Here is a 23756-nt window from a genome sequence, read left to right as displayed (position 1 = left end):
ATTAGGGCCTCCCCTGGTGGCCCAGCGGTCCCTGGGCTGTGAAGCTGCCCGCAGCCTCTGCAGCCCGTTCGATCCCAGGCCGCCTGCGAGGGTCCCACATGGTGTGCAGACCTCTCCTACCGCGCCCACTGCTCCCCTCAGCAGTGTATTTCATCAGTCTGCCTGTTCTGTTCCCTGCTCTGGCTCTGGTGAGTTATCTCACCCTCTTGCGCTTCTGACTGTACCCTGTACTTGTATAAATAAATAAATAAATCTTTAAAAAATAAACATTTGATTATATAAAACTATGAATTTACATATCAAAATGAAAATTCTATTGCCTCATAGAACCAAAAAAAAAAAAAAGCTACCAAATAAACATTACTGAGTTAATTAAAGTAGAATGTGAATTCCTTGTAATCTGTTTTGTTTCCTACTTAGTTCAAGTACCTAACATATTGCTTGGTACCTAGTAGGTGCACACTGCTTGATTGGTGAGGAAACTGTTTAGTGGAAAGTTAATATGTACACAGTCATTATCAATTTCAGCTGAAAAAGGCTTTCCTCTACTGTTCTAGAGTGGATCATCCAGAATTAATCTAAGCTCTGCCCTCACCTCCTCTCCCCCACCCCCATGTGGGTGGGACATCCTTCCAGCAGGGAAGATTGATCAGTGGTGCAGATACTGTGAGTCAGCCACCCAGAAGCTGCTGCACCATGAGTGCCTCTGTGCTGAGCCCCTCCGGACCCCTGGCCAGTGTGTCTGGGCTCCTGCAAGTGGCTTCCCTGCTCAGCCTGGTCCTGCTGCTGATCAAGGCCGCCCAGCTCTACCTGCACAGGCAGTGGCTGCTCAAAGCCCTCCAGCAGTTCCCGTGCCCGCCCTCCCACTGGCTGTTTGGACACTCCAAGGAGGTAGGAGGAGAGGGGTGGGGGAGTGGGAGGGTGGGGAGAGCTGGGTTCTCAGAGAAAGTCACTGGACCAAGTCTTGCTGTGGGACCTTCACCTGGCCTCCAGGGAAAGCCCAACTCACCTCTCAGGTCTTGACTCTTCATCATAATCAACAGAGCGTGCTCCCTCAGGGCAGCCTGGGCTGGAGGCTCGAGTGGGTGGGACATTCCTTCCTCAGGCAGGTCTGCAGCCTGTCCTGGTAGCCCTGCTCTTTGAGGACAACATGGTTCGTTTCTGGGTCTTTCCAGAAGATTGAGAAACATTTGTTTTCTGCATGCTTCCTTGCTCTCTTGCTGGCCTTTAGCATGCTTGGGAGCACAGACATCATCTGAATGATTCCTGCCCTATACCATTCAATCTGAGCAGCCCATAGACAGGAATCCAGGTATCAGGTGGCAGGAAAAAAGCTCACCTGCCAGGGAGTTGAGTGTGACGAGAGCTCAGGACCAACTGGTCAGTCTTGCCCCGACTACAATTCTGTGGACACAGCATTTTAAGGACTTAAAATGTTGCCATTCCCAGGCAAATGTAAATAATCAACCTGGGGAAGGCCTCTAAGAAGAGGTAAATGTCATTTGACTTGTGTAATGAAACAAGTCTGTTTATTTATTCTGGGCAATTAAGAGATTTTTTGGACATAGGACTCTGAGCACTTATACTTTGCTGTTGCCAGGTAAACATAAGGAACCAAGCCCAGGCGGGCCTCTAGCAAGGGGTACTGACATTGGCCTTGTGCCAGCAAACAAGTCTGAACCGCTCGGCTCTGGCCTGGAGCTCTGTGCAGCTGCGTCTCTCACCCCCATCCCTGTACCTCAGTTCCCACCAGAGAGCCTGGCCCAGACAGATGATTGTCCATGGGGTGAGTGACCGAGGAAGGACATCAGTTGCAGCTTGCAGGCTAGGCAGGCACAGTGACCCACGCAGCTCACTGCACTAAGCCTGGGGGGTTGAGGTAGAGAGGGAGGCCACGGTCCTCTCAGAAGAGAACAGTGCTTATCAGCAGCGTTCAGTGAAGATGGGGCTGTTAAAATGAGTCATAGAAAAAGTCTCATCACCCTGTCCCCTCAACACGGAGATGGCAGTCAGGTGTTTGGAGGGATAGAAGGAGGGAGGACAGGAGAGCGCAGGCTACAGGAAGGACAGTGCTCCCTACCCCACTCTGCCTGCAAGGAGCTTGAGAGGTAAAGGGTAGTGAATTGTGGTGGTAGCACCTCAAAGTAACCAAAGAGGGCGGATGAAGAGGGACCCACACATGGTTTGTGTGTTGAACAAACACTCGATGGAAATGAGATGAGAATGTGATTGAAGGGAGCTGAGACCGCTCTCCTTGCGGAGAGTTTTGATGGATTATCAGTAGATTACAGCCAGATAGAAACTGGAAACAGCCAAAGCCTCCACGAACCGCACCCAGTACCCCCACCTTTCTCTGTCCTCATCTTCTCTTTGACCCTTGGTTACTCCTTGTCCTCCGCCTGACTGTGCATTCTGGCCTCGGCCCTCTGCTCACACTGCACCCTCCACCTTGAGTCCCTCCTCCGTCATCTGACAAAGCCCAGCCCATATCACCTCCACCAAGTTGTGTCTCTGGTCTCCCAGGACACAGGGGACACCTCTTGCCCCTGCAAGAGTGGTCTCTCCTGGAGCAGCGCCACCCTGCCCCAGCTCCTTTTGTCTGCAGCGTCCCAGCTGTGAACTCTTCCAGGAAAGATGCCTCTGATCCACCTGTTAACCCAATAGTCTTGGTGAATCATGCGTCCTTGAATGAGCGAGGGCATGAGGGGGACCTTTCCCAAGTCCACTTAAGTCAGGCCCCTTCTCCAGAGTCTTGGGCTTCCTTCTTCACATATTAATTATCGTCTCTTGTCCTGCTCCTTAATCTTTCTTTCATCCCAACCAGACCAGAAGCTCCACACAGATGACGGTCTGTACTATACCCTGCCTCAATGTCAGACCCAGTGCCTGGCACATGGTGGGTGCTCACGGACTGAGTACTGACTGAGGGAATCTGTCCTCATTTGGGGAAGTTGTCTCAGAGCTGGTCAATCCTGGTGTCAGAAAGACGCACAGGTGTCAGAAGGACACACAAAGCTTGGAGACTGCAAAGCAGGGGGCTGCCTTGAGTTACATGTAACAGCTGAAACAAAGAAGAGCTGACTAAACGGAACGTGTCTAGAGCCATTTGTTTCTGAGAATTCCAAAGAGAGTAAATTAAATCTGAGTTTTGAAAGTTGAAGGGAGGCATCTGCTTGTGCTGTGAAGGGGCACCCCAGCTAGATGAACACAGCTAGAGCTGTGTTCAGGCGAGGGGAGAGCAGGCCTGGCTGGGGCAGAGCAGCAGCATCTGTAGGGTGGAGCAGGGGCCCTGGCGCTGCCAGCTCAGCAGGAGGCAGGCAGGCAGGAATGGGAAACAGGGGTCTTTGTGCTTCAGGTTGAGGAGTTTCAAATGTCTCCTCCAGGCTGGGAACCGCTCACAAAGACTGGTAAGGGGCAATGAGATAGAAAACCCTAAATGCCAAAATCACACGTCAACACAAATATCATGTGTGCATTCAGATATTGCCTTATATTGTGTAGACATAGCATGTAGAATATTATTATATAGACAACACTATATTGGGTTTTTCTTTCTTAGTCACAGATATCTCAAAGCTATTTCACATTAGCTAGTAAATCTCCCCTCGCCTGAACACAGCTCCTCATCTAACCCCTTGTGCTGTGCCCCTTCACAGCACAAGCAGATGCCTCCCTTCAACTTCAAGACTTAGATTTAATTTACTCTCTTTGGAATTATCAGAAACAATTGACTCTAGACATGTTCCATTTAGTCAGCTCTTCTTTGTTCCAGCTGTTACATGTAACTCAAGGTCACCTATGCTTCACTGGTGTCTGACCTTTGTACTTTGTCCTTCTGACACCAGGCTTGACCAACCTGAGACAACTTCCCCCACTGTGGACAGGCTCCCTCGGTCAGCACCCAGGCTTACGGATAAGGTTAGGGTTAGGATAATATTGAAAATCTATAACAACAAATATGGCAAATAAATATTAATATACAAACATAAATTTTAAGATATTATTCTTTTTTTCTAAATTAGCAAAATTATATGACAAACTACTTCCCCATTGATGCAAGTTGCCATACAATTGTTCTTGTAAATGTTGTTCTAATGATTCCAAAGTCTCTACACCATGAAGTCAGTCCCTGATTAAGTTTCTGTACCCAGGTCATGTGAGGCCACAGCTCCACCCAGAACTGGCTTCAGTTAAAGCCTTGGAAACCAGCAAGTCTGGATGAGAGTCCAAGTCAGAAGAAACAGTCCCGAACTCTTCCTTCCTCTGGACAATCTGAAACTATTTCCCTGTGACCTGCCTTCACCCCCACTCATGCATGAATAAAAAGCTTTGATATTTTTTCCCTTGGTGACAGTTCCAAAAAAACGAGCTACAACAGGTACTGAAATGGGTGGAGAAATTCCCGACTGCAAGTCCTCGCTGGTTCTGGGGAACAAAGGCCATATTCGTGGTCTACGACCCTGACTACATGAAGGTGGTTCTCGGCAGGTCAGGTGAGAGCAAATCTTCTTCCCAGTGGGAGTCCCTCTTACCAAAAAAGTACCTGACCCAGGGTCTCTGACTTTCAGCAGCCTGCACTGACCTTCTTCCAACCATCTCTAGTGCACAAGCCAGCCTAAGGCCATTTTTTTTTCCACAAGGGCAACCACATTTATTGGGGGTAGAGGATCAACGGGGGCCATCTTAGAGATTGTTTATCATATCCCTCCAGGCCTAGAGGAAATGTCACTAGCCCTGGGGTTACTAAAATAACCCTCTACCCTTGGTAAATAATCCTTCTTAAACTCTCCTATAATATCTCAATTTTCCAGGATCCTGACTTACACATTATACTTAAAGTTGTTTCATATACCTAAGATATTTTTCCTAAAAATATTTTTTTTTATTTTATAATTTTAGTTTATAATTTTTTGTCTTTTACATCGTTGTGTGTTCCTTGTAAAATTCCCACCACCAGTTCACCTGTGAACCATCACCATAATTCCATGTTCTCTTCTGTCCCCTGTTTTGATCCCTTTTCCTCCCCCTCCCTCACAGAATGTCTCTTATTTATGGTTGCCGGCTGGTTTTGTTTTATTATTATTTTTTTTCCTGATCCTTTATTTGGTTTCCCTATATTCCTCCTATAAGTGAAACCATTCGATATATTTCTTTTTCCTTCTGGCTTACTTCACTGAGCATGATCCCTTCAAGCTCCATCCATGTTGCTGCAAATGGCATGAGTTTATCTTTTTGATTGGTGGGTAGTATTCCATTGTATATTTATACCACATCTTCTTGATCTAGTCATCTATTTTGGGGCATTTGGGTTGTTTCTATAGTTTATCTATTGTGAATAGTACTGCAATAAACATAGGGGTGCAGGTATCTTTTTGAATCAATTTTTTTGTGTCCTTTGGGTAGATTCCTAGGAGTGTTTTGCTGGGTCATATGGTAGTTTCATTTTTAGTAGTTTGAGGAACCTCCACACAACTTTCCATAGTGGTTGGACCAGTTTGCATTCCCACCAGTGCAAGAGAGTTCCTTTTTCTTCACATCCTTGCCAACATTTGTTGTTGCTTGTGTTTTACATGTGTGCCATTCTTTTTTTTTTTCCCCCATTCTTACTGATGTGAGGTGGTATCTCAGTGTGCTTTTGATTTGCATTTCCCTGATTATAAGTGATGTTGAACATTTTTAAATGTTGACCATTTGCATTTCCTTTTGCATTTGTCTTTTTAGCTTTTCTGCCTGTTTTTTTGATTGGATTGTTTACTTTGATTTTGTTGAGTCATGTGAGCTCTTTGTAGATTTTTGTGATGAATCCCTTATCAGTTTGTGTGCAAAAAATTTTCTCCCAATCAGTAGGGTGTCTCTTTGTTTGGGTTAGTGTCTCTTTTGATATATAGAGATTTTTAGTTTGATGAAATCCCAGTTGTTTATCTTTTCTTTCACTTTCTTTGCTTTTGGAGATGTGTTATTAAAGATGTTACTGAGATGTATGTCGGGTAGTGTTTTGCCTATACTTTCTTCTATATATTTTATGGTTTCAGGTCTTACATTCGGGTCTTTTATCCATTTTGAGTTGATTTTTGTGCATGGTATGAGGTAGTAGTCTCGTTTCATTCTTTTGCAAGTAGCAGGCCAGTTTTCCCAGCACCATTTATTGAATAAACTGTCCTTGTTCCATTGCATATTCTTTGATTCTTTGTCAAAGATTAGTTGTCCATAAATATGTGGGTTTATTTCTGGGTTTTCTATTCAGTTCCATTGGTCTATGTGTCTGTTTTTGTTCCAGTACCACAGTGTTTTAATTATTATGTCTTTGCAGTATAGTTTGAAAACAGGAAGTGTGATACCACCATTCTCCTTCTTTTTAGTCAGGAGAACTTTGTCTATTTGAGGTTTTTTGTGGTTCTATATGCATTTAATCAATATTTGTTCTATCTCTTTGAAGAATGTCATTGAAATTTTTATCAGAATAGCATTGAATCTGTAAATTGCTTTTGGTAGGGTGGCCATTTTGATAATGTTAATTCTTCAATCCATGAGCAAGCAATGTCTTTCCACTTCTTTGTGTCTTCTATTTCTTTTAACAATGTCTTATGGTTTTCTTTATTTAGGTCCTGCATCTCTTTTGTTAGGTTTATTCCCAAGTATTTTATTTTTTTTTGTTTCAATTATAAAAGGGATGGTTTTCTTAATTTCTTTTTCAGATTGAGTGTTTGCATATAGGAAAGCTAATGATTTTTGTGTGTTGATTTTGTATCCTGCTGCTTTACAAACTGATCTATACTTTTGATTAGTTTTTATGGAGTTTTTAGGATTCTCTATGTATATTATCGTACCATCTGAAAATAGTGATAGTTTTACTTCTTCTTTCCTTACTTGGATTCCTTGTATGTCTTTCTCTTGTCTTATTGCTCTGACTAGTATGTCCAGTATTATATTGAAAGGCAGTGGTGATAGTTGACATCCTTGCCTTTTTCCAGATCTTAAGGGAAAGGCTTTCAGCTTTTCGCTATTGAGGAAAACATTAGCTGTGGCTTTGTCATACATGGCTTTTATTATGTTAAATTATGTTTCTTCTATCCTGAGGATTTCCAGAGCCTTCATCATAAATGGATGTTGAACTTTGTCAAATGCTTTCTCAGCATCTACTGATATGATCATATAGTTTTTCTTTTTGTTGATGTGTTGGATTACATTAATTGATTTTTGGATGTTGAACCATCCTAAGACCATGATATTGAAGTGATTGCTTAAAAAGCTCTGAGGGGACAACTATCTATATTTTTTTCTTCTTCAACTAAATTATCATGATTCTAGTGGATATTTTCTGGATATAAAAGAATGGTTCCCATACACAGTGACTTTGGTTTTGGCACCATTAAGTGTCACCTGTCCTAGGTCATGGGATGGTTAAGCACCACAAATTGTAAAAAGTCCACCTCATTCTTTAGATTAAGTTCAGAGCCTATTATTTTCAATTCACCGATCAGATCATGTAATGGTGAGCTGATGCTGGGAGTTGAGCCTGGCATCCAAAGCCTAGTGACTCTCAGGAGAGAGTCAAGAAGGGAGGCAGGTGAAAGTGTCTTGGGCCAAGGCCAGATGACAATCCTCAGGAAGGGATGGAGCAGATTGTCTGACCATGGCTTCTCCTGGGTCACCATTCATCTGGTCCTCTATAGTTTATTGTCTTACCATTCCTTCCTTTCAGATCCCAAAGCTCACGGTACCTACAGATTGCTGGCTCCCTGGATTGGTGAGTACAACAACTGGGACTGAGATCCATTTGCCAGATAGGTCTGCCAAGAACTATCCGTTTGGCACAGAGAACAGCATGTGGCCAGTTCCATGACAGCACCTTTGCGTTTGAATCAAGGCTCATTTTCAAAGAAACCATCGCCCCTTCCCACTGAGGCTGAGGGCCTCCTACACAGCTTCCTCCCTCACTTCTCAGCCCTCTCCAGCCTCTCAACCCCACTTTCATTCACCTGCTTCTGTGACCTGCCCCCTGACCCTTCTACCTTTATCTCACAGCTTCTTAACCACATTCCAAGTGCTAGTCACTTTGTTAGAATCACTTTCTGGAAATGCACTGGGCTGTCCTGTCTTTCTGCATGAAGTACTTCTTGTGATGTCCTAGTTTCCCCCCAAATTATGGCCAGTGTCCTCTCTGATGCTGTCTAACACCCCAGCCCCAGCAGCCCAATACCCCCATCCTTCTCTGGTGCAGGGTATGGTCTGCTCCTGCTGAACGGGCAGCCGTGGTTCCAGCACCGGCGGATGCTGACCCCAGCCTTCCACTATGACATCCTGAAGCCCTACGTGGGGTTCATGGCCGACTCTGTGAGAGTGATGCTTGTAAGTCTGTCCTATCTCCAGGCCATCCACACAGCACAACGCAGACTCCACCCTCACACATATGCCCATACACAGGCCCTCGGATGCCCATACACAGGCACCCAGAGGACAGTCTCAGGACACGCTCCCTAACTAGCTAGGGCAGCAAGTGCTGGGGCCAGCCTGCATCCACACTGGCTCAACCCCAACCAGAAAGAGAGCCACAGTGGAAAGCAGGTCCTTCTCCCACATCTACATCCCCAACCACACAGACAGGAGTGTCTATCCCCTGAGCTGCAGGACATGCTCCCCTTGGCTGGCCCTGGCCCACGTGGGCAGCCTCCGTGCAGGGCGCACATCCCAGAATGCTGAGCCTCTGGAGCTGGCCTGGCACCCGGAGCTCCTCCAAGGACTCCAGTGAGGGAGTGGAAGCCCCACTCCCTGAGGAGACAGAGACGCATCTGCATCTAGTGCTGCTCCTGCCCCCGCCTCACCTCCCTCAGGACTCGACTCCTCACCAGCCTCTGTTCAACTAACATTTCATGACAAAAGGAACTGATGTTCCTCATGTCCCTGTTTAGGAGCCCCATGACAGGCCCTTAGCTTACTCTTGCCTTGCCTTATTTGTTTGGACTCTGCATGGTCAGGTCACGGTCAGTACTCAGGTCAGATAATATTCCCCTTTGTCTTGAAGAAAGGAGTTTTGTGATGTACAAAATGTATTATATTTATAGCTTGGTCTTTAACTTTATTCCAAAGTCAGAAAATAATGGGAAATCATGTTTAATTATCTAATGAACTGAATAGTCATCACATTAAAATATTTACATTTAAAATGTGTTTAGGGCCTCCCCTGGTGGCGCAATGGTTGAGCGCTGAGCTGCGAGGCTGCCTGCGGCCTCTGCATTGCCGGTTCATTCCCTGGCCGCCTGCGAGGGTCCCAACAAAAAAAAAAAAAAAAAGTGTTTAAAAAAATTTTTGCTTTACAAAGTGAGGAAGTCCCTGTGAACATTTGGAGACTGGGAGAGCCCAGCCCCACAGCAGAGGCCTCTGTGCAGTGAAGGAGGGTCCATGTCCCCTGCCCCACAGGACAAATGGCAGCAGCTCAGCGGCCAGAACCCACGTGTGGAGGTCTTCGAGTACGTCTCCTTGATGACCCTGGACAGCATCATGAAGTCTGCCTTCAGCCACCAGGGCAGCGTGCAGACAGACAGGTCAGTGGGGATCCTCCAATGTGGGTCCTTATTCTTACCAGCTGGTGTGGCCTCCGCTGACAGGCAGGCAGTTTGGGCAACGTGGGTCCACATGGCACAAAAAGCGAGATTCTAATGCTTGGGACAGTCCAGGGGTAAATTCCAACACAGACCAAATCTTTATTCTCCCAGACCCTGATCCCTGGACAGGGAGCAGCTCGTTCCCCTTGTAAGATCCAGAGTGACAAAGCTGTACACAGAAATGACATGTATCTCTGTCACTGGTCCCATTGGCTGAACACTCCCCCTAGAGCCCATCCCCCTCCAGGTGAGCAGCCCGCTCCTCTCCAGTCTCTTCTGCCTCCTGGCCCTCAGGAGCTCCCAGTCCTACATCCAGGCCATTGAAGACATAAAGAACCTGTTTTTTTCCCGAGTGAGGAATGCTTTCCACCAGAACGACACCGTCTACAGCATGACCCCTTCAGGCCGCAGGTACCTCCGGGCCTGCCAAGTGGCCCATGAGCACACAGGTTGGTTCCAGCTGCTGGGCTTCCCCCTCCTTCATCAGTCTCATCCAAGGGCCTGGACCTAACCCTTTAGCCAGGACCAGGCCTGATGCCCCTTAGGTTTGGGACACACCCAGGATGGGCACTTCTTTGATGCCATTAGGGAACTGAGAATTTAGGGGGCTAAACTATGTCACCACACTCGTGATGGTTGATCTCTCCCAGAACATTCAATAGCCTCTATTGGGGGTGCTTTTGAGGGAAGGCTGAACCTGCAATCAATTGGTTACTGCATTCACCCTGACATGCACACTCAAGCACACACTGATCCTGACCACCTGCACCAGGTGGCAGCTGGGGGCAGAGGGAGCTACTCTGGGCTGCTGTATCTGGACTCAAGCCCCCTCACCTCTGCCTGGAAACCACTGTTCTGCACAGACCAAGTGATCCGGCAGAGGAAGGCTCACCTGCAGAAGGAGGGCGAGCTGGAAAAGATCAGCAAGAAGAGGCACTTGGATTTCCTGGACATCCTGCTCCGTGCCAGAGTGAGTGTGTGTAGGAGAGGTCTAGGCTTTGCCCAGACGCCCCCAGGAAGGAGCAAGCCCCCCAGTGTCACCTGGCCTTCCCCAGATGGAGAATGGGGACAGCTTGTCCGACGCGGACCTCCGGGCAGAAGTGGACACGTTCATGTTCGAGGGGCACGACACCACGGCCAGCGGCATCTCCTGGATCCTCTATGCGCTGGCCACCCACCCTGAGCACCAGCAGAGGTGCAGGGAGGAGCTGCAGGGCCTCCTGGGGGATGGCGCCTCCCTCAGCTGGTGAGTGCTCCAGAGGCAGCAGGGCCCTGCCCACTGAGGAGAGAGTCCCTGTGTCCCTGGGCTATGCCCCACCCTCAGGGTGCACTTCCTTTCAGGGACCACTTGGACCAGATGCCCTACACCACCATGTGCATCAAGGAGGCGCTGAGACTCTACCCACCAGTGCCGGGTATTAGCAGGGAACTCAGCAAGCCGGTCACCTTCCCTGATGGACGCTCCTTACCTGAGGGTGAGATGGGGCCACACCACTCCCTCAGCAAACCCTGGAGCCATAGAGAAGATAAATGTAGATATTCTGCCTTCCCATAGTCTTGTTTACCAGTAAGAATATCAATGGGATTTAGTTGAGGAGGAGATGTATGACATAAGTGCACAGCTGTTGTCTTGGCAAAAACTCAGTCCTCAAATTCTAGTCTCTGAAACTGGTCTTGTAAATTTACATTTAAATTATAATTTTGATATGATAGGAGTGACTGAAATTTATTAGCAACTAGGAAGAAGTGGTCCCCTCCTTGGGACCCCAGGCAGATTGGGAGGTCAGGGGGTCCTCACACATGAGCCCATGGTCCAGGCTCTGAGCAGACATAGATGAGGCTGAGAACAAGACCTGTAGCACGTGCTGGCCGTGGGTCCCTCATCCCCTAAGGCTCTGGTGCCTCATCTGAGCCATGGATGAGAGGACTTCTGGAGGGTGACTGTGGGAACTGAACTTTACTGCAAAGTCCCCAAATGCTCACGGAGGGGAGTGATAATTGTGAGTTGTTGCTTAAGTTGCTGCCTCAGGGAAGCGTCCAGTTCTCTGCAGCTTCCCCTCCTGGACTCAGTCTCCTGACTGCACACGTGCTGTGCCATGTCCATCCGCTGCTCTGCCACGAGATCGTTTCACTCACATCATGGCCGTCCAGGCTCTGGGCTTTTGCTCATGCATGTGCCCCCTCCGGGAGGAGGACCAGGGCACCCCAGGGTGTCCTCACACTTCTCTCCTCCCTGCCCCACAGGAATCACTGTGTCACTCTCCATTTATGGGCTGCACCACAACCCCAACGTGTGGCCAAACCCTGAGGTATGTGGGCAGGCAGGGGTGTGGGGGCCTCTAATGACCAAAGCTTTTCTGACTCCCACTGGAGACCACACCCTGGTCAGGGGAGGAGGTGCTGCCCATATGCCTGAGCCTGTTAAACTGTCTCCACAGGTGTTTGACCCATCCCGGTTTGCTCCTGGCACTGCTCGGCACAGCCATGCTTTCCTGCCCTTCTCTGGAGGGTCCAGGTGAGGCAGCCTGTCCCTGGGGGGATGGAAGGTCTCAGGTGATGTCACTACGTGACCTACCTGTCAGGAATGGCATAGGAGGGTCTGACTGGGCCCTGGGTCACGTGTAGAGAGAGGGCTGGCAAGGAGACAGAAGTATCCAAGTGGGGAGAAAATGGGATGGCAAAAGGACATCCTTGCAGTAGAACCAGAAGCTACAGAATGGTTCACTGAGGGACTGGGTGAGGAGGGGCAGGTAGATGGCATGACAGGTTGCAGTTCACTAAGCATTTGACCTCAGTTCCTGCACACCATCTGACTTCTTACACAACCCCATCCTGTCTACACTCTTACATCAGGGCTCCCTTGAGTCCTCTTAGATGTTGGGGGATTGAGAGTCAGCTCTTCCCATCCCCGTTCATGCCTCCTATTGTGAAGCCAGGCCCTGCTGTGGAGGGTGAGCAATCTGGTCATGAATTGCTTTAGTGAGTCAGTTGACTTGACTGTGACTTAGAGCACTGACTGCCCCGACAGCTTCTCAGGTGCCAAGAGCACAGGTGGGACGGAGGGTCACGCCTAGAGGAGGGGCAGCCTTTGTCAGGAGAGAGCGTGACCCCCCACATGCGTAGAATGTGTGTGACACTAAGGATGAGGTTGGGGCTAGGTCTTATGAAAGGGGACTGTGAACGCCCATTCCCAGGCCAGCACTCAGAGGCCAATTCTCCTCAACTCAGAGTTGGTTGGAGTTCCTGTCTCATTTTGTTTTCCATCCTCACCCAGAAACTGCATCGGGAAGCAGTTTGCTATGAATGAGATGAAGGTGGCCGTAGCCCTGACTCTGCTCCACTTTAAGCTGGCACCAGATCCCTCCAGGGTCCCCGTTCCAAACGCAAAAGTTGTGTTGATGTCAGCGAATGGAATCCACCTGCGCCTCACGAAGCTTCAGTAACCCAGTGGACGTGGACCAACTCTGAGGGCTTCCCGTCAGCCATCCCATCTTGCTGGCTCTACTGTCAGATTCTGACTTCCTCCCTGCTTGTTGCAGATGTCCTGTTTGCTGTCCACCTGTCTCCACCCTCCTCTATCTTAATATCTCACTCCGACATGCTGTCTGTACTTCAGCTTGTCAGACCTCTCCCTGGATTTTTTCCTTTCTGTCCTATTATCTGAACCTCTCATAGTTTCCTCCTGCTCCTTAACAATTTGTCACAAACTTAGTGGCTTACAACAACACACCTTTATAATCTTAACACTAAGGAATCAGTAGTTGGAAATAGGTTACACTTGGCCTCATCTAGGTGTTGTGGGGGCTCTCAGGGAAAATATCTTTCTTTCTTTTCCAATTTCTATCTTAATGTCTTTCAGTGATTGGATTAGCTGCTCCCATATTACCATGGAAATCTGATTCTCTTAAGTCAACTGAATGGAGATGTTAGCCATCTCCAAATACAAGCATCTAGAACATTCGTTAACTGAGTAACTGGCTCCACACCCCACGCAATTGACACATAAAACTGAACTCCACAGTCCCCCTTGTGACCTGGCTTCCACACACTTTCCCTTCAAGTCCACCTCATCTACAAATAAGGCCTTTAATACAGTCCCACGAATGCCAAGTGTCTGCGCATCTGGAAATGCACAGAACTTCCTGGAGACAGTGACACGCTGGAGAACATCCCCCAGCTCCCTGGCCCTGCACAGTGGACGCTCTTCTTAACACAGCATGTTCCATGTGAAGGGGTTACAGAGGGTCTAAAATTCTCACACACACACACACATGCATGTAACCAAAACAACCTCCCGAGTGAAATGAGGGATACCATGCAGATAATTAGAGTCCTTGTTTCTGCAACTGGTCATATGGCCACAGCTGAATTTATAACTACCTTCCTCTACCCCCATTCCATGCTTACTTTGTCCTCAAAGCACCTCAGGTTTTGTGGTTCTTGACTGTTGAAGGGCCAAGTCCATCACTCTGCCCCCAGATTGGGTCATGGCATTTTTCATGAACTTTAATGTCAGGGCACAGAGCACTCAGTGAAGTCCTCAGGTAACTCCTGTACTCCCCACTCTTCATCAGCTTGTTTGGGGAGGAAGCTACCATTCACCTTGATTATCTGGATCAACTCAGTGCAGCCACAGCTTTTGATTCAAAGGCATGAACCCTAAGTGGGCAGGTGGAAGTTGGACTTACACTTCAATGAGTCATCGTTGTGTCTCCTGGTGGAATCATTCCTGCCTTTGGAACTAGAGCTACTGGTCTACGGACAGCATGAGGTTGTTTTACCAGCCGTAAAAATATTCCTAACCAGTAGGTATAAAAGTGATCAGTGGGTATAATAGGGAATGGTCCCACTCCCTCTTCCATTTGTGATTTTTGGACTTGTGAATTCTGGCTGTGGAAGAAATAGCACTAAATACAGTAATGCATCACTTAAAGACAAGGATATTCATGACTGTGAAGGTATCACACATTGCACTTGGATTAGTCTTGATGGCCTGGCATGCTGCCATGGGATGCTCAGTACAGCCTAAGGGACAAGGTCATTTATTGACATATGACTGTCATTGACCAAAATGAAGTGACCAACACATGACTGCATTGAACATTGATATAGAGCATAGAATCCTTCCACAGAATCTTGTCTCAGTCCTGCAAGGTATCACCACCAAGCTGGTGCTGTATACCCAACCAATCCTGAAGTTATTTCTCTGGTTCTGGAATGTATATTGGGATATATATATATATATATATATATATATATATGCAACTGGCAAAGAAGACTTAGAAGATTGGGGGTTTGATGTTTCCAAATTATTGGGATCTTCTCAAATAACCCAATTTCCATTTTCTCACTCCTTTATGTCCCAATCAATGTTCTCACTTAACAGACACATTCTGCAATATTTGGAATTCTGTTTGCTTTGTGATTCACACAATGACAAAATGACATTTTGTGCCTAATTTTCAGAATCTTAGCCCAATCTTAGTTTGGTGGCCATGGGACATAATGGTTATTTTCAGGGAACAAACAGAATCATACGGGGCATATATTTATGGTTTGAGGAAAATTGAATTTTTAATCTCACTCTCTATTACCCCATTCTTAAATGCAACTAGGAGCAGGTGGTTGTTTCATTGTATTCTCAGTTTGACTGAAATTCTCTGAAGTATCAAATATGTGGTAATCAGAATCTTTTCCTTAATTATTTGATTAGTAGTGTATACAATGGTGATGTTCTGGGCATCTCTATTTGCACATCATGCCCTGGCTTATTAGTGTCTTTTTTTTTTTTTAACCTGGGCATAGAGTTTTCACTGCCTTTCCAATAAGTGATTTAGAGAACCAATACCAGAACAGAGAGCCAATGCAGAAAATCCATTGTTAGAGATATTCTTGATACCAAAAAAAAGCTATATTTTCAGGATTTTACCAGATAGAAGAACCAATAGAAGAAATGCTTTCCAGGGAAAAAGATGATTCTGCAGGTAAAAGTTCCTGATCCACATTGTCCCAGGTAGCTCAGAGCTCAGGTGCCTACTCTTCCCCACTCAACACTGAGGTTAGGATGATCACATGAAGGCCAGACAGTCCATTTGATAGAATAACTGACTGAGCCAGGACAGGGGAGAGGGACAAGGCAGGGAGTCTCCTAGTAACTCAGCTCCAAAAATCAGAGTGGGAAGACAGGTGTCTACACACAGGTCCACTGCAGGAACAAATCAGAGACTTTGGGGCATTAGGATCTGCAGGAAAAAGAGAAGAAATCAGGTCATGTGAGGACTGGGAGATTCCTGGAAGAGGTGTGTTGATCAATAGGATGGGGACCTCAGCGGCCCAGACCAAGGGTGCAGACCTAGGTGCCCTGATTTCTTGCTCAAGAAGCCACTCTCTCTCCTAAGAGTCTCTCACTGGCATCATATCAGCACAGATCAGCACACATCTCACAGCACTGGCATCATAACCGGATCATAGATAGTCAGGAAGTCAAGGCAGACATAGGAGAACCAAAGGGTGTGGGACACCATGTTATCCAGGCTCCCTGCCTGCTGGGTCTGAGGTGGAGACAAGCCGGGTACTTCAGGAAGCCCGCATCACTGGTCCGACCACAAGAGTTTAGGCAGAGAAGGCACGTTGCCTGAGGAGGCCCTTGGAGCTTCCTTTTCTCCTCCTGCACTTCTCCCTGAGCCAGACCTGGTCAAACATCTCTAGAATCAGTCCTCTTACCTACCCATTGCTACTGCTTTTAGTCCAAGTCACCCTGTTATTGTATCTGTGTCAGCTCAACAACCCAAAACCAATTAACCTGCTTCTACTTGGTACCAGCCAGTGACTCTATCTGAACTGGAGACAAAAAAATCCTTCAATAGTTTAAAGCTTTTTCTTTAGGAAGATAACACTAGGCTGCTATGCAATACAGAAATCACCTCCATTTCACTACTCTTCATTCGACAATTTTTATTTTAATTGTGCAGTCTGTCAAGCTTTCAGCTTGACACACATGGAGATACACAAGGCCCTGCCTTTCATTCTTTGGTAGAAGAATGATAATAAACAAGTGAAAAAAAAAATAGGAAGGGAATCTGAATAGACACTCTTTTTTTGTTTGTTTGTTTGTTTGTTTGCACCCACAACCATCCCTTATATTAGCTCTTTTTACTATCTGTACTTTGAGGTCTTAAAACATAGGCTTTCCCAGGTTTACATAAAAAAACCAAGCCCAGGAAGGCCTCTAGCAAGGGGTACTGACATTGTGCCATGCAACAAGTCTGAACTGCTGGGTTCTGGCCTTGAGCTCCAGGCGGCTGCGTCTCTCACCCCATGCCTGAACCTCAGTTCCCACCAGAGAGCCTGGCCCAGACAGATGCTTGGCCGTGGGGTGAGCATCCGAGGAAGGACATCAGGAGCAGCTTGCAGGCTGGACAGTCACAGTGACCCACGCAGCTCATTGCACTAAGACTGGGGGTTGAGGCTACAGAGGGAGGCCACGGTCCCCTCAGAAGAAAATGGGCTTTTATCAGCAGAGTTCAGTGAAGATGGGGCTGTTAAAATCAGTCACAGAGAAACAATCCAAACCCACTTTGTTCATGCAAATCTTTGTGCTAATGATATCCAGATGATTTTGGTTTTGAGATGTTGTAACCTTTTATTAGATGCAGTTTTCACATTCCTAAACTTGTAGTTGACATATGGAACCACTAAAAATATCTCCAGTGATGGTCCCACTATACTCACTGATGGCTGCCTGATAATATTTAGGTACCAAGTTAAAAAATATATTTTTACATAATATTACTTATGGTGCTAATCACCTCAACCTCCGCTGGAGCAAAATATTTCTAGCTTTTATATTACTAAGATTTTTACTTTTAAACACCTCTATTATTGGCAGTCAGGAATTAAAATGCCAGATGTAATTAGATTGAATTGATGGCAGTGCACTACGAGAATTACTGCAGACTGTTGACTGGCTTGGGCACCACACAATCAAATAGGAGACATGGTTGCTCAGGTTCTTGCTGGGCCAACCTGAGGCAAACTAACATAACTGGGATGGTAAGAGGCTCCCATGGTCAGTCTCAGCATTGAATCAGAAAAGGTCAGTCCCAGTGGTGGACCTGAAAGCACTGAGCAGCCTCCTAAGTCATCATACAAGACACTCCTCCTATCAGGGTGCACTGGCTGCCCCAACCCCATCTCCATTAGAACATAGACTCTATAGTAGAGGGAATGTCTGTTAGTCACTCTTGAATCTCCCCCCAACTAGGATGAAACTTGAGCCTAAGGAAACTTTCAACATGTAGTTGTCAAGTAAATGAATGAGTGACTATCTACTCACCTGCTCTTTGATGTAGTTGCTCATTCACCATGGAACAAACATTTGGAGATGCCTGCCCAGCTCACCTGCTCTGAGGTCTCTTCCTTCAAGAAGGGTGGGCTTTGAAAGCCCAGTTCAACCCCAGCCACCATTGATTCTAGCAAGTGGGCACCTTGACCATGATATTGCAATCAGATTCCAGAATAGGATTCTAGGGTACCACTCAGGCATGGCATGTACTAGAACGGTAATGGGCCCACCCTGGTTGGTAGGTGTGCCCTCTTCCACCATGTGGCCCAGCTCCAAAGGATAGGGCATAGGGTGAATGAAGTCTGTCAGTCTTTTATGCCATTGGAGACTGTGGCTATCACCTGTGACTTTGATCTTATGAACATAACATAGAGAGTGCATGGGTGTGGTGTATGTGTGCCTGACTATGCATACCTGAGCATGGGTGTGTGCGCATGTGTGAGTGTGCACAATGGAGCCTAGAGGTAAGGATATAAGGGCAGTGTTACTCAGAGATGGTGCAGCTACGAGAGGAAGAAACCACAACAAAATTCCAGAGAAAGCCCAGAGTGTATAGTGATTCGCAAGGGACTCAAGTTGCTGTCTCCCTGCTGATTTGTGTCCCCTGCTTACCATTAAAACCTGTGAAAATGATGCCAAGGGCTCCACACTACTTCAAATTGCTAGAACCGACAGTGAAACTACCCGGCCAGAGATGGCTGCAAAACACAGGGGTTGTCTCTTTATTCATGGCTATCTTACCAGTTTCTAGAAAAGTATCAAGTACAAAGTTAATTCTCAATAAGCGCTTGGTGAAAGCATGCTTGTGTGTACAGAGAGGAAGAATGAAACTTGAGTCCTGCCAGCAACACCGTTCTGCCACTTAGACCCGCTGGTCATCCTCGCCCTTGGTCTCCATGAGACATTCCTGTGCCCCAGCCTTCTTTGGTCCTTTTTCTTTCTTATAGGAGCTCAAGTTTATGTCTGTGAGTTGCAATAAGAATTATAATCGGGCCTCCCTGGTGGTGCAGGCGGTTGAGCATCACACTGTGAAGCTGTCCGCAGCCTCTGCAGCGCGGGTTTGATCCTGGCCGGCCAGGGAAAATCCCACATGGCGAAGCAGACCTCTCCTATCGCGCCCACTGCTCCCCTCAGCAATGTATTTCATCAGTCTGCCTGTTCTGTTCCCCGCTCTGTCTCTGGTGAGTCTTCTCACTCTCCCGCACCTCTGGCCTGTACCCCGATTCTGGTATAAATAAATAAATCTTTTCAAAAAATAAAGAATTATAATCAAGTCTCACTCATTCACTCTCATATACTCACAACTTCCTCGAGCACTTTGTTCATTCTTTTAAAAAGAAGGGATAGGCCTCCCTGGTGGTACAAGCGGTTAATTCTCAGCAGTGTGAAGCTATCCACAGCCACTGCAGCACTAGTTCAATCCTTGCCGGGGAGCTACCCACATGGTGCAGCAGACCTCTCCTGTCTCGCCTGCTGCTCCCCTCAGCAGTGTATTTCAGTTGGTCTGCCTGTTCTGCTCCCCACTGTCTCTGGTGAATCCTCTCACCTCCCCACACCTCTGGCCTGTACCCCAGTTCTTGTATGCATGAATAAATAGATCTTTTCTTAAAAAAAAAAAAGAAATAATCTCTATGAGCCATGTTGCTGACTCTAAGAACACTGAGATCACAGATATTAAATGGAAGTTTGCCAACACGGTGCCATGGATTAGAACATTGAGTTGAAATGTGATGATAAAGGCACCCAGGGAGCTGCAGAAACCCTAGAGAAGAACACTGTGGGGTCAGCAGGCTTGGGCTTAAATGCAGCTCACCTGGACATAGCCACTAAAATGTGGGTTTCCTCATTCTTCAGTAACAGGATAAAGTAATAATCCTCCTGAGTCACAGGTGTGCCTTAAATGTTATGTAATTGTTCTAATTTGTTAGAGCTTTCATGGCAAAGTACCACAATGGGTGGTTAGAACAACAAATCTTGAATTTCATATCTGTGGCGGTTTAGAGTCCAAAAATCACGGCGTTGGAAGGGTGTGTTCCTTCTGCAGAGTGAAGGAAGCTTCTGTTCTAGGGCTCTGTCCTTGGCTAGTAACTATCTTCTCCATGTTTTTTTTACATTTTTTTTTTCGGGGAGATGGCTACCAGAAAATAAACACAGGCTTTATTAATACAATAGCAACAGAAAATGTGTCCAGTTTCTTAGGAGAAAATTAACATGAACCAGCAGGACCTGGTAAGTGTCACAAGTTAAATGTCCCCACTTATTTTTCTGAACTCTCCCCACCAGCTGCAGACATTTCCCTGGGACCTCTGCCCTCAGAGCAGCTGGGAGCAAGTGTTCCTCAGAAGGGAGCTTCATAGTCAGCTTCTCAAACTGAAGACAGAAAGTGGTTGTAGGTAAGGAAAAAGTATCGGCTTTTCTGCCCTCCTGCCATTAGGACAGATGAGGGAACCCTGTGGTCTTGAATGCATGCCTGATGGCAGGCACCTGAAGTGGGTACACCTGGGCTGAGAGACTGAGTTTTATAAGGGCGGTGTTGTGCGGACGCCAGCAGAAGCCACGGACGAACAGAAGCCGAGAGAGAAGCAGAGAAGGCCGGAGAGCCCAGATAGAGTGAAGACTTGCTGGGGGCTGGGAGGCCTGCCAGCCTCCTGGCCCCCCAGTACCCCTGCCTTCCCAGTACCCCTGCCTGCTGTATACCAGTAAATCCCAATAAAAGCCTGCAAAAACCCACCAAGGACTCTCTAGAACTCCTTCTTTACCCAGTCAGCTGGCTCACAGAAAACCTGCACCGTGGTCTTCCTGCCCCTTTCAGTGATATTATTCCCAGTTTAGAAGCTCTTTGTGTAAAGAACAGAATGTGGAAAACAGAGCCTTGCTTCTTGAATTCAAGAAAAATCATGACCTAATCTATCCATTTTTCTCTGATACTCTGCCAGAGTGCAGTAGGAAGAATCTTTCTCTATTTTACCACATCTGAAGGAGAGGAGAAGAAAGGGTGGAAGTTATCAATATAAAAATAGGCAATACCAGGTGTAGGGTCAAGAATGGACACAGTGCAGGTTTTCTATGATCCAGCAGACCGGGTAAAGGAGAAATCGGAGTCCTCAGTGGTTTTTGAAGGTCTTTTTATTGGGATTTACCTGGTACACGGCAGGAAGGGGTGCTGGGGGGCCGGGAGGATGGCAGGCCTCCCAGCCCCCAGCAAGTCTTCACTCTATCTGGGCTCTCCGGTGTTCTCTGCATCTCTCTTGGCTTCTCTGCTTCTTTCTTGGCTTCTCTTTCGGCTTCTGCTGGTGTCCCCGTGACGCCGCCCTTAAAAGCCCAGTCTCAGCCCAAGTGAATCCCATCTACCTATGCCCACACCCTACTCCAGGTGTCCGCCAACAGGCATGCATTCAGGACCGCAAGGATCCATCATCTATCCTGATGGCCAGAGGGCAGAAAAGCCTGACATTTTTCGTTACCCTACACTAGGATATACTGTTCTATCCACTCCCTTTCTTTTTTAAAAAGATTAATTTATTTTTATACAAGAACCAGGGTACAGGCCAGATGTGTGGGAGAGTGAGAGGATTCACCAGAGACAGAGTGGGGAGCAGAACAGGCATACCAGCTAAAATACACTGCTGAGGGGAGCAGCGGGCAAGACATGAGAGGGCTGCCGCACCATGTGGGATTCTCGTTGGTCGAGCCCGCGCTGCAGAGGCTGCAGACACCTTCACAGTGTGGCGCTCAACCACCTGAGCCACCAGGGAGGCCCTCTATCTGCTCCCTTTCAACTGCCAGTAGTAGGTGTCTTTTCTGGCAGCTACAACAGCTCGCTGGGAGGGGGGGAGGGGAGGAAGAGGCAACCCACCAATCACCTCTTCTTAAAGCCACATTTTTTCCACTGATGGAAGAAATCTATCTTAGAGTTCCCAGAGTGAAATTTGGGTCAACCACCTTGTTCACGCTCCTGGATGGTATAGTCCTTGCAATAACAGGCATTGAGATGCCTGGGTCCCCACAGATCACATAGCGCCTCTGGTAAGAACCACAGTCACACTCAATAAATAAGCACACCACGGTGAGGAGCACACGAGGAGGCACAGATCACACACTCACCACCACATCTTCCACACCATCTCCCGATGGCAAAACCAGCTTACTTGGGGCAAAAGGTCAAGTCCAGATCTCTACACTTCATCTTGTCATTATGAGTGACTGCCTCTGTGTCCAAATTTCCCCTTTCATGGAGACACCAGTCATATTGGATTAGAACTCAGTCTAATGACCTCACTTGAATTCTATTACTCCTGAAACAGTCCTATCTCCAAATAAGGTCACATTCTGAGATCCTGAGGGTAGGACCTCAATGTCCGAAAAACTCTAATACAAGTCTGTGAAAAGGCTTTGTACACCATGGAGTCCATTAGTGGACATTTATAGAGGGTTTTTTTTTTTTAAGTTAAATGAAAATTATTGCATATGTAGATCATTCCAAATAAGATAAAATAATGAAGAATTCATGACCACACATAGGTTTAGTTTTAGACTTCTTAAAATAAAGAAACTAAATGTATCTGGGTCTATTACTAAGAATGCCTTATGCCAAATAGAAATCTCTACTGTGAGGAAGGATATGCTTCTAGAAATTATGAATCATATTCAAAAATTTACCAAGCTGAGGATGTTGGTTTAATAGTCCACAATTGCTTACTATTCAGTTTTCACTAGAAATGAAGGCGTCTAAGGGTTGAGTTCTAATTAACATATGTAATCAAAACTAGTAAAAAAATAATAAGGGAAATAACTATCTATGCAAAGAAAGCAAAATTTGAGTTTCTCATAAGAAAGGTATGAAGAATAGAGGTTCTGTTATATGAAAACTAAGTGATATTTCCCTAAAGTTAGGCTGATTATTTAAAGACATAGATTAAGCTGGCTAAAATTGAATAGTTTTTATATGGATTTTAAAAATAAACTTTAAATTATTCACAATAACCAAGACAAGGAATCAACCTAAATGCCCATCAACAGCTGACTGAACAGATAAACTATGATACATTACTAAATGGAATGAATATTACTAAGGCATTTAAAAAGCTGAAATAGTGACTTCTAGGACAATGTTGTAAATCTTGAGGTGACTATGCTAAGTGAAATAAATCAGAAAGTGAGACAATTACCAATGATTTCACTCATCTGTGGAATATAAATAGCCACAGAAAACAAACTAGCAAAACTAACTCTAGGCTGAAAAATATGGTGGTTACCAGAGGACAGGGAGTAAGAGGAGAGATAGAGGGGGTGAGGCCACCGTGCAGGGGTGCTGCTTTGAAGGAGGGTGAGTGAAGTACAAGCACACGTTGAGGTGTGAAATAGTACCCCAAACTTACATAGCATTGTAAATAAATGACAAATCAATAAAATCTGACTTAAAAAATAAGCCTTCATATCCTTTCGTAAGCCTTCACGTCCTTCATATCCATATGTAAGCCTTCGATAAGCCTTCATATCCTAACATAAGCCTTAAAAAATAAGCCTTCATGTTCTTAAAATTCTTCATTTGCTTAAAGAGCAAAATTCTCTTGGACTTTGCTTTGGTTTTGATGAAAAATTGCACAGAAGGTTTCTTTACCTTCAAGTAATCTGCCCAGCAAGCAAAGATGTGCTTTATCAAAATAATCTCCCATTCTCTTTATGGGACATTACGTCTTTGCCGATGATGAGTAAACTTAGCCTTTTCGGTGTTAAGACCTAAATTTTGTCTGAACTATGAAAATCTGTATAGTTTCCTTTAAAATCTTATTGTCACTTTGATTAAGTTT

The 23756-nt window shown here is 46.2% G+C and overlaps 1 protein-coding gene across 2 annotated transcripts; it reads left to right on the top strand.

The window, feature by feature from the left end:
- Positions 1 to 687: 687 nt before the first annotated feature.
- LOC119237232 (cytochrome P450 4A11-like) lies at positions 688 to 13684 on the top strand. 2 transcript variants are annotated; one of them, XM_037501358.2, is made up of 12 exons: positions 688 to 891; positions 4355 to 4493; positions 7703 to 7747; positions 8222 to 8349; positions 9418 to 9542; positions 9897 to 10051; positions 10466 to 10572; positions 10658 to 10848; positions 10944 to 11077; positions 11847 to 11911; positions 12041 to 12117; positions 12877 to 13684. In XM_037501358.2, the coding sequence occupies exons 1-12, from the start codon at positions 697 to 699 to the stop codon at positions 13043 to 13045; spliced, it is 1530 nt and encodes a 509-aa protein (XP_037357255.1). In that variant the 5' UTR covers positions 688 to 696; the 3' UTR covers positions 13046 to 13684. The 2 variants fall into 2 exon arrangements, with proteins under 2 accessions (XP_037357255.1, XP_054546835.1); XM_054690860.1 differs by lacking the exons at positions 9897 to 10051; positions 10658 to 10848 and having other exon boundaries at positions 10871 to 11077.
- The last annotated feature ends 10072 nt before the right edge of the window (positions 13685 to 23756 follow it).

Source organism: Talpa occidentalis, unplaced genomic scaffold (assembly GCF_014898055.3).
Source record: "Talpa occidentalis isolate TD23 unplaced genomic scaffold, MPIMG_talOcc4v2.1 talOcc4.9, whole genome shotgun sequence".
Classification (NCBI taxonomy): domain Eukaryota; kingdom Metazoa; phylum Chordata; class Mammalia; order Eulipotyphla; family Talpidae; genus Talpa; species Talpa occidentalis.
Note: the sequence above shows the minus strand (reverse complement) of the source record. Positions and strands in the feature narration are given on the sequence as shown.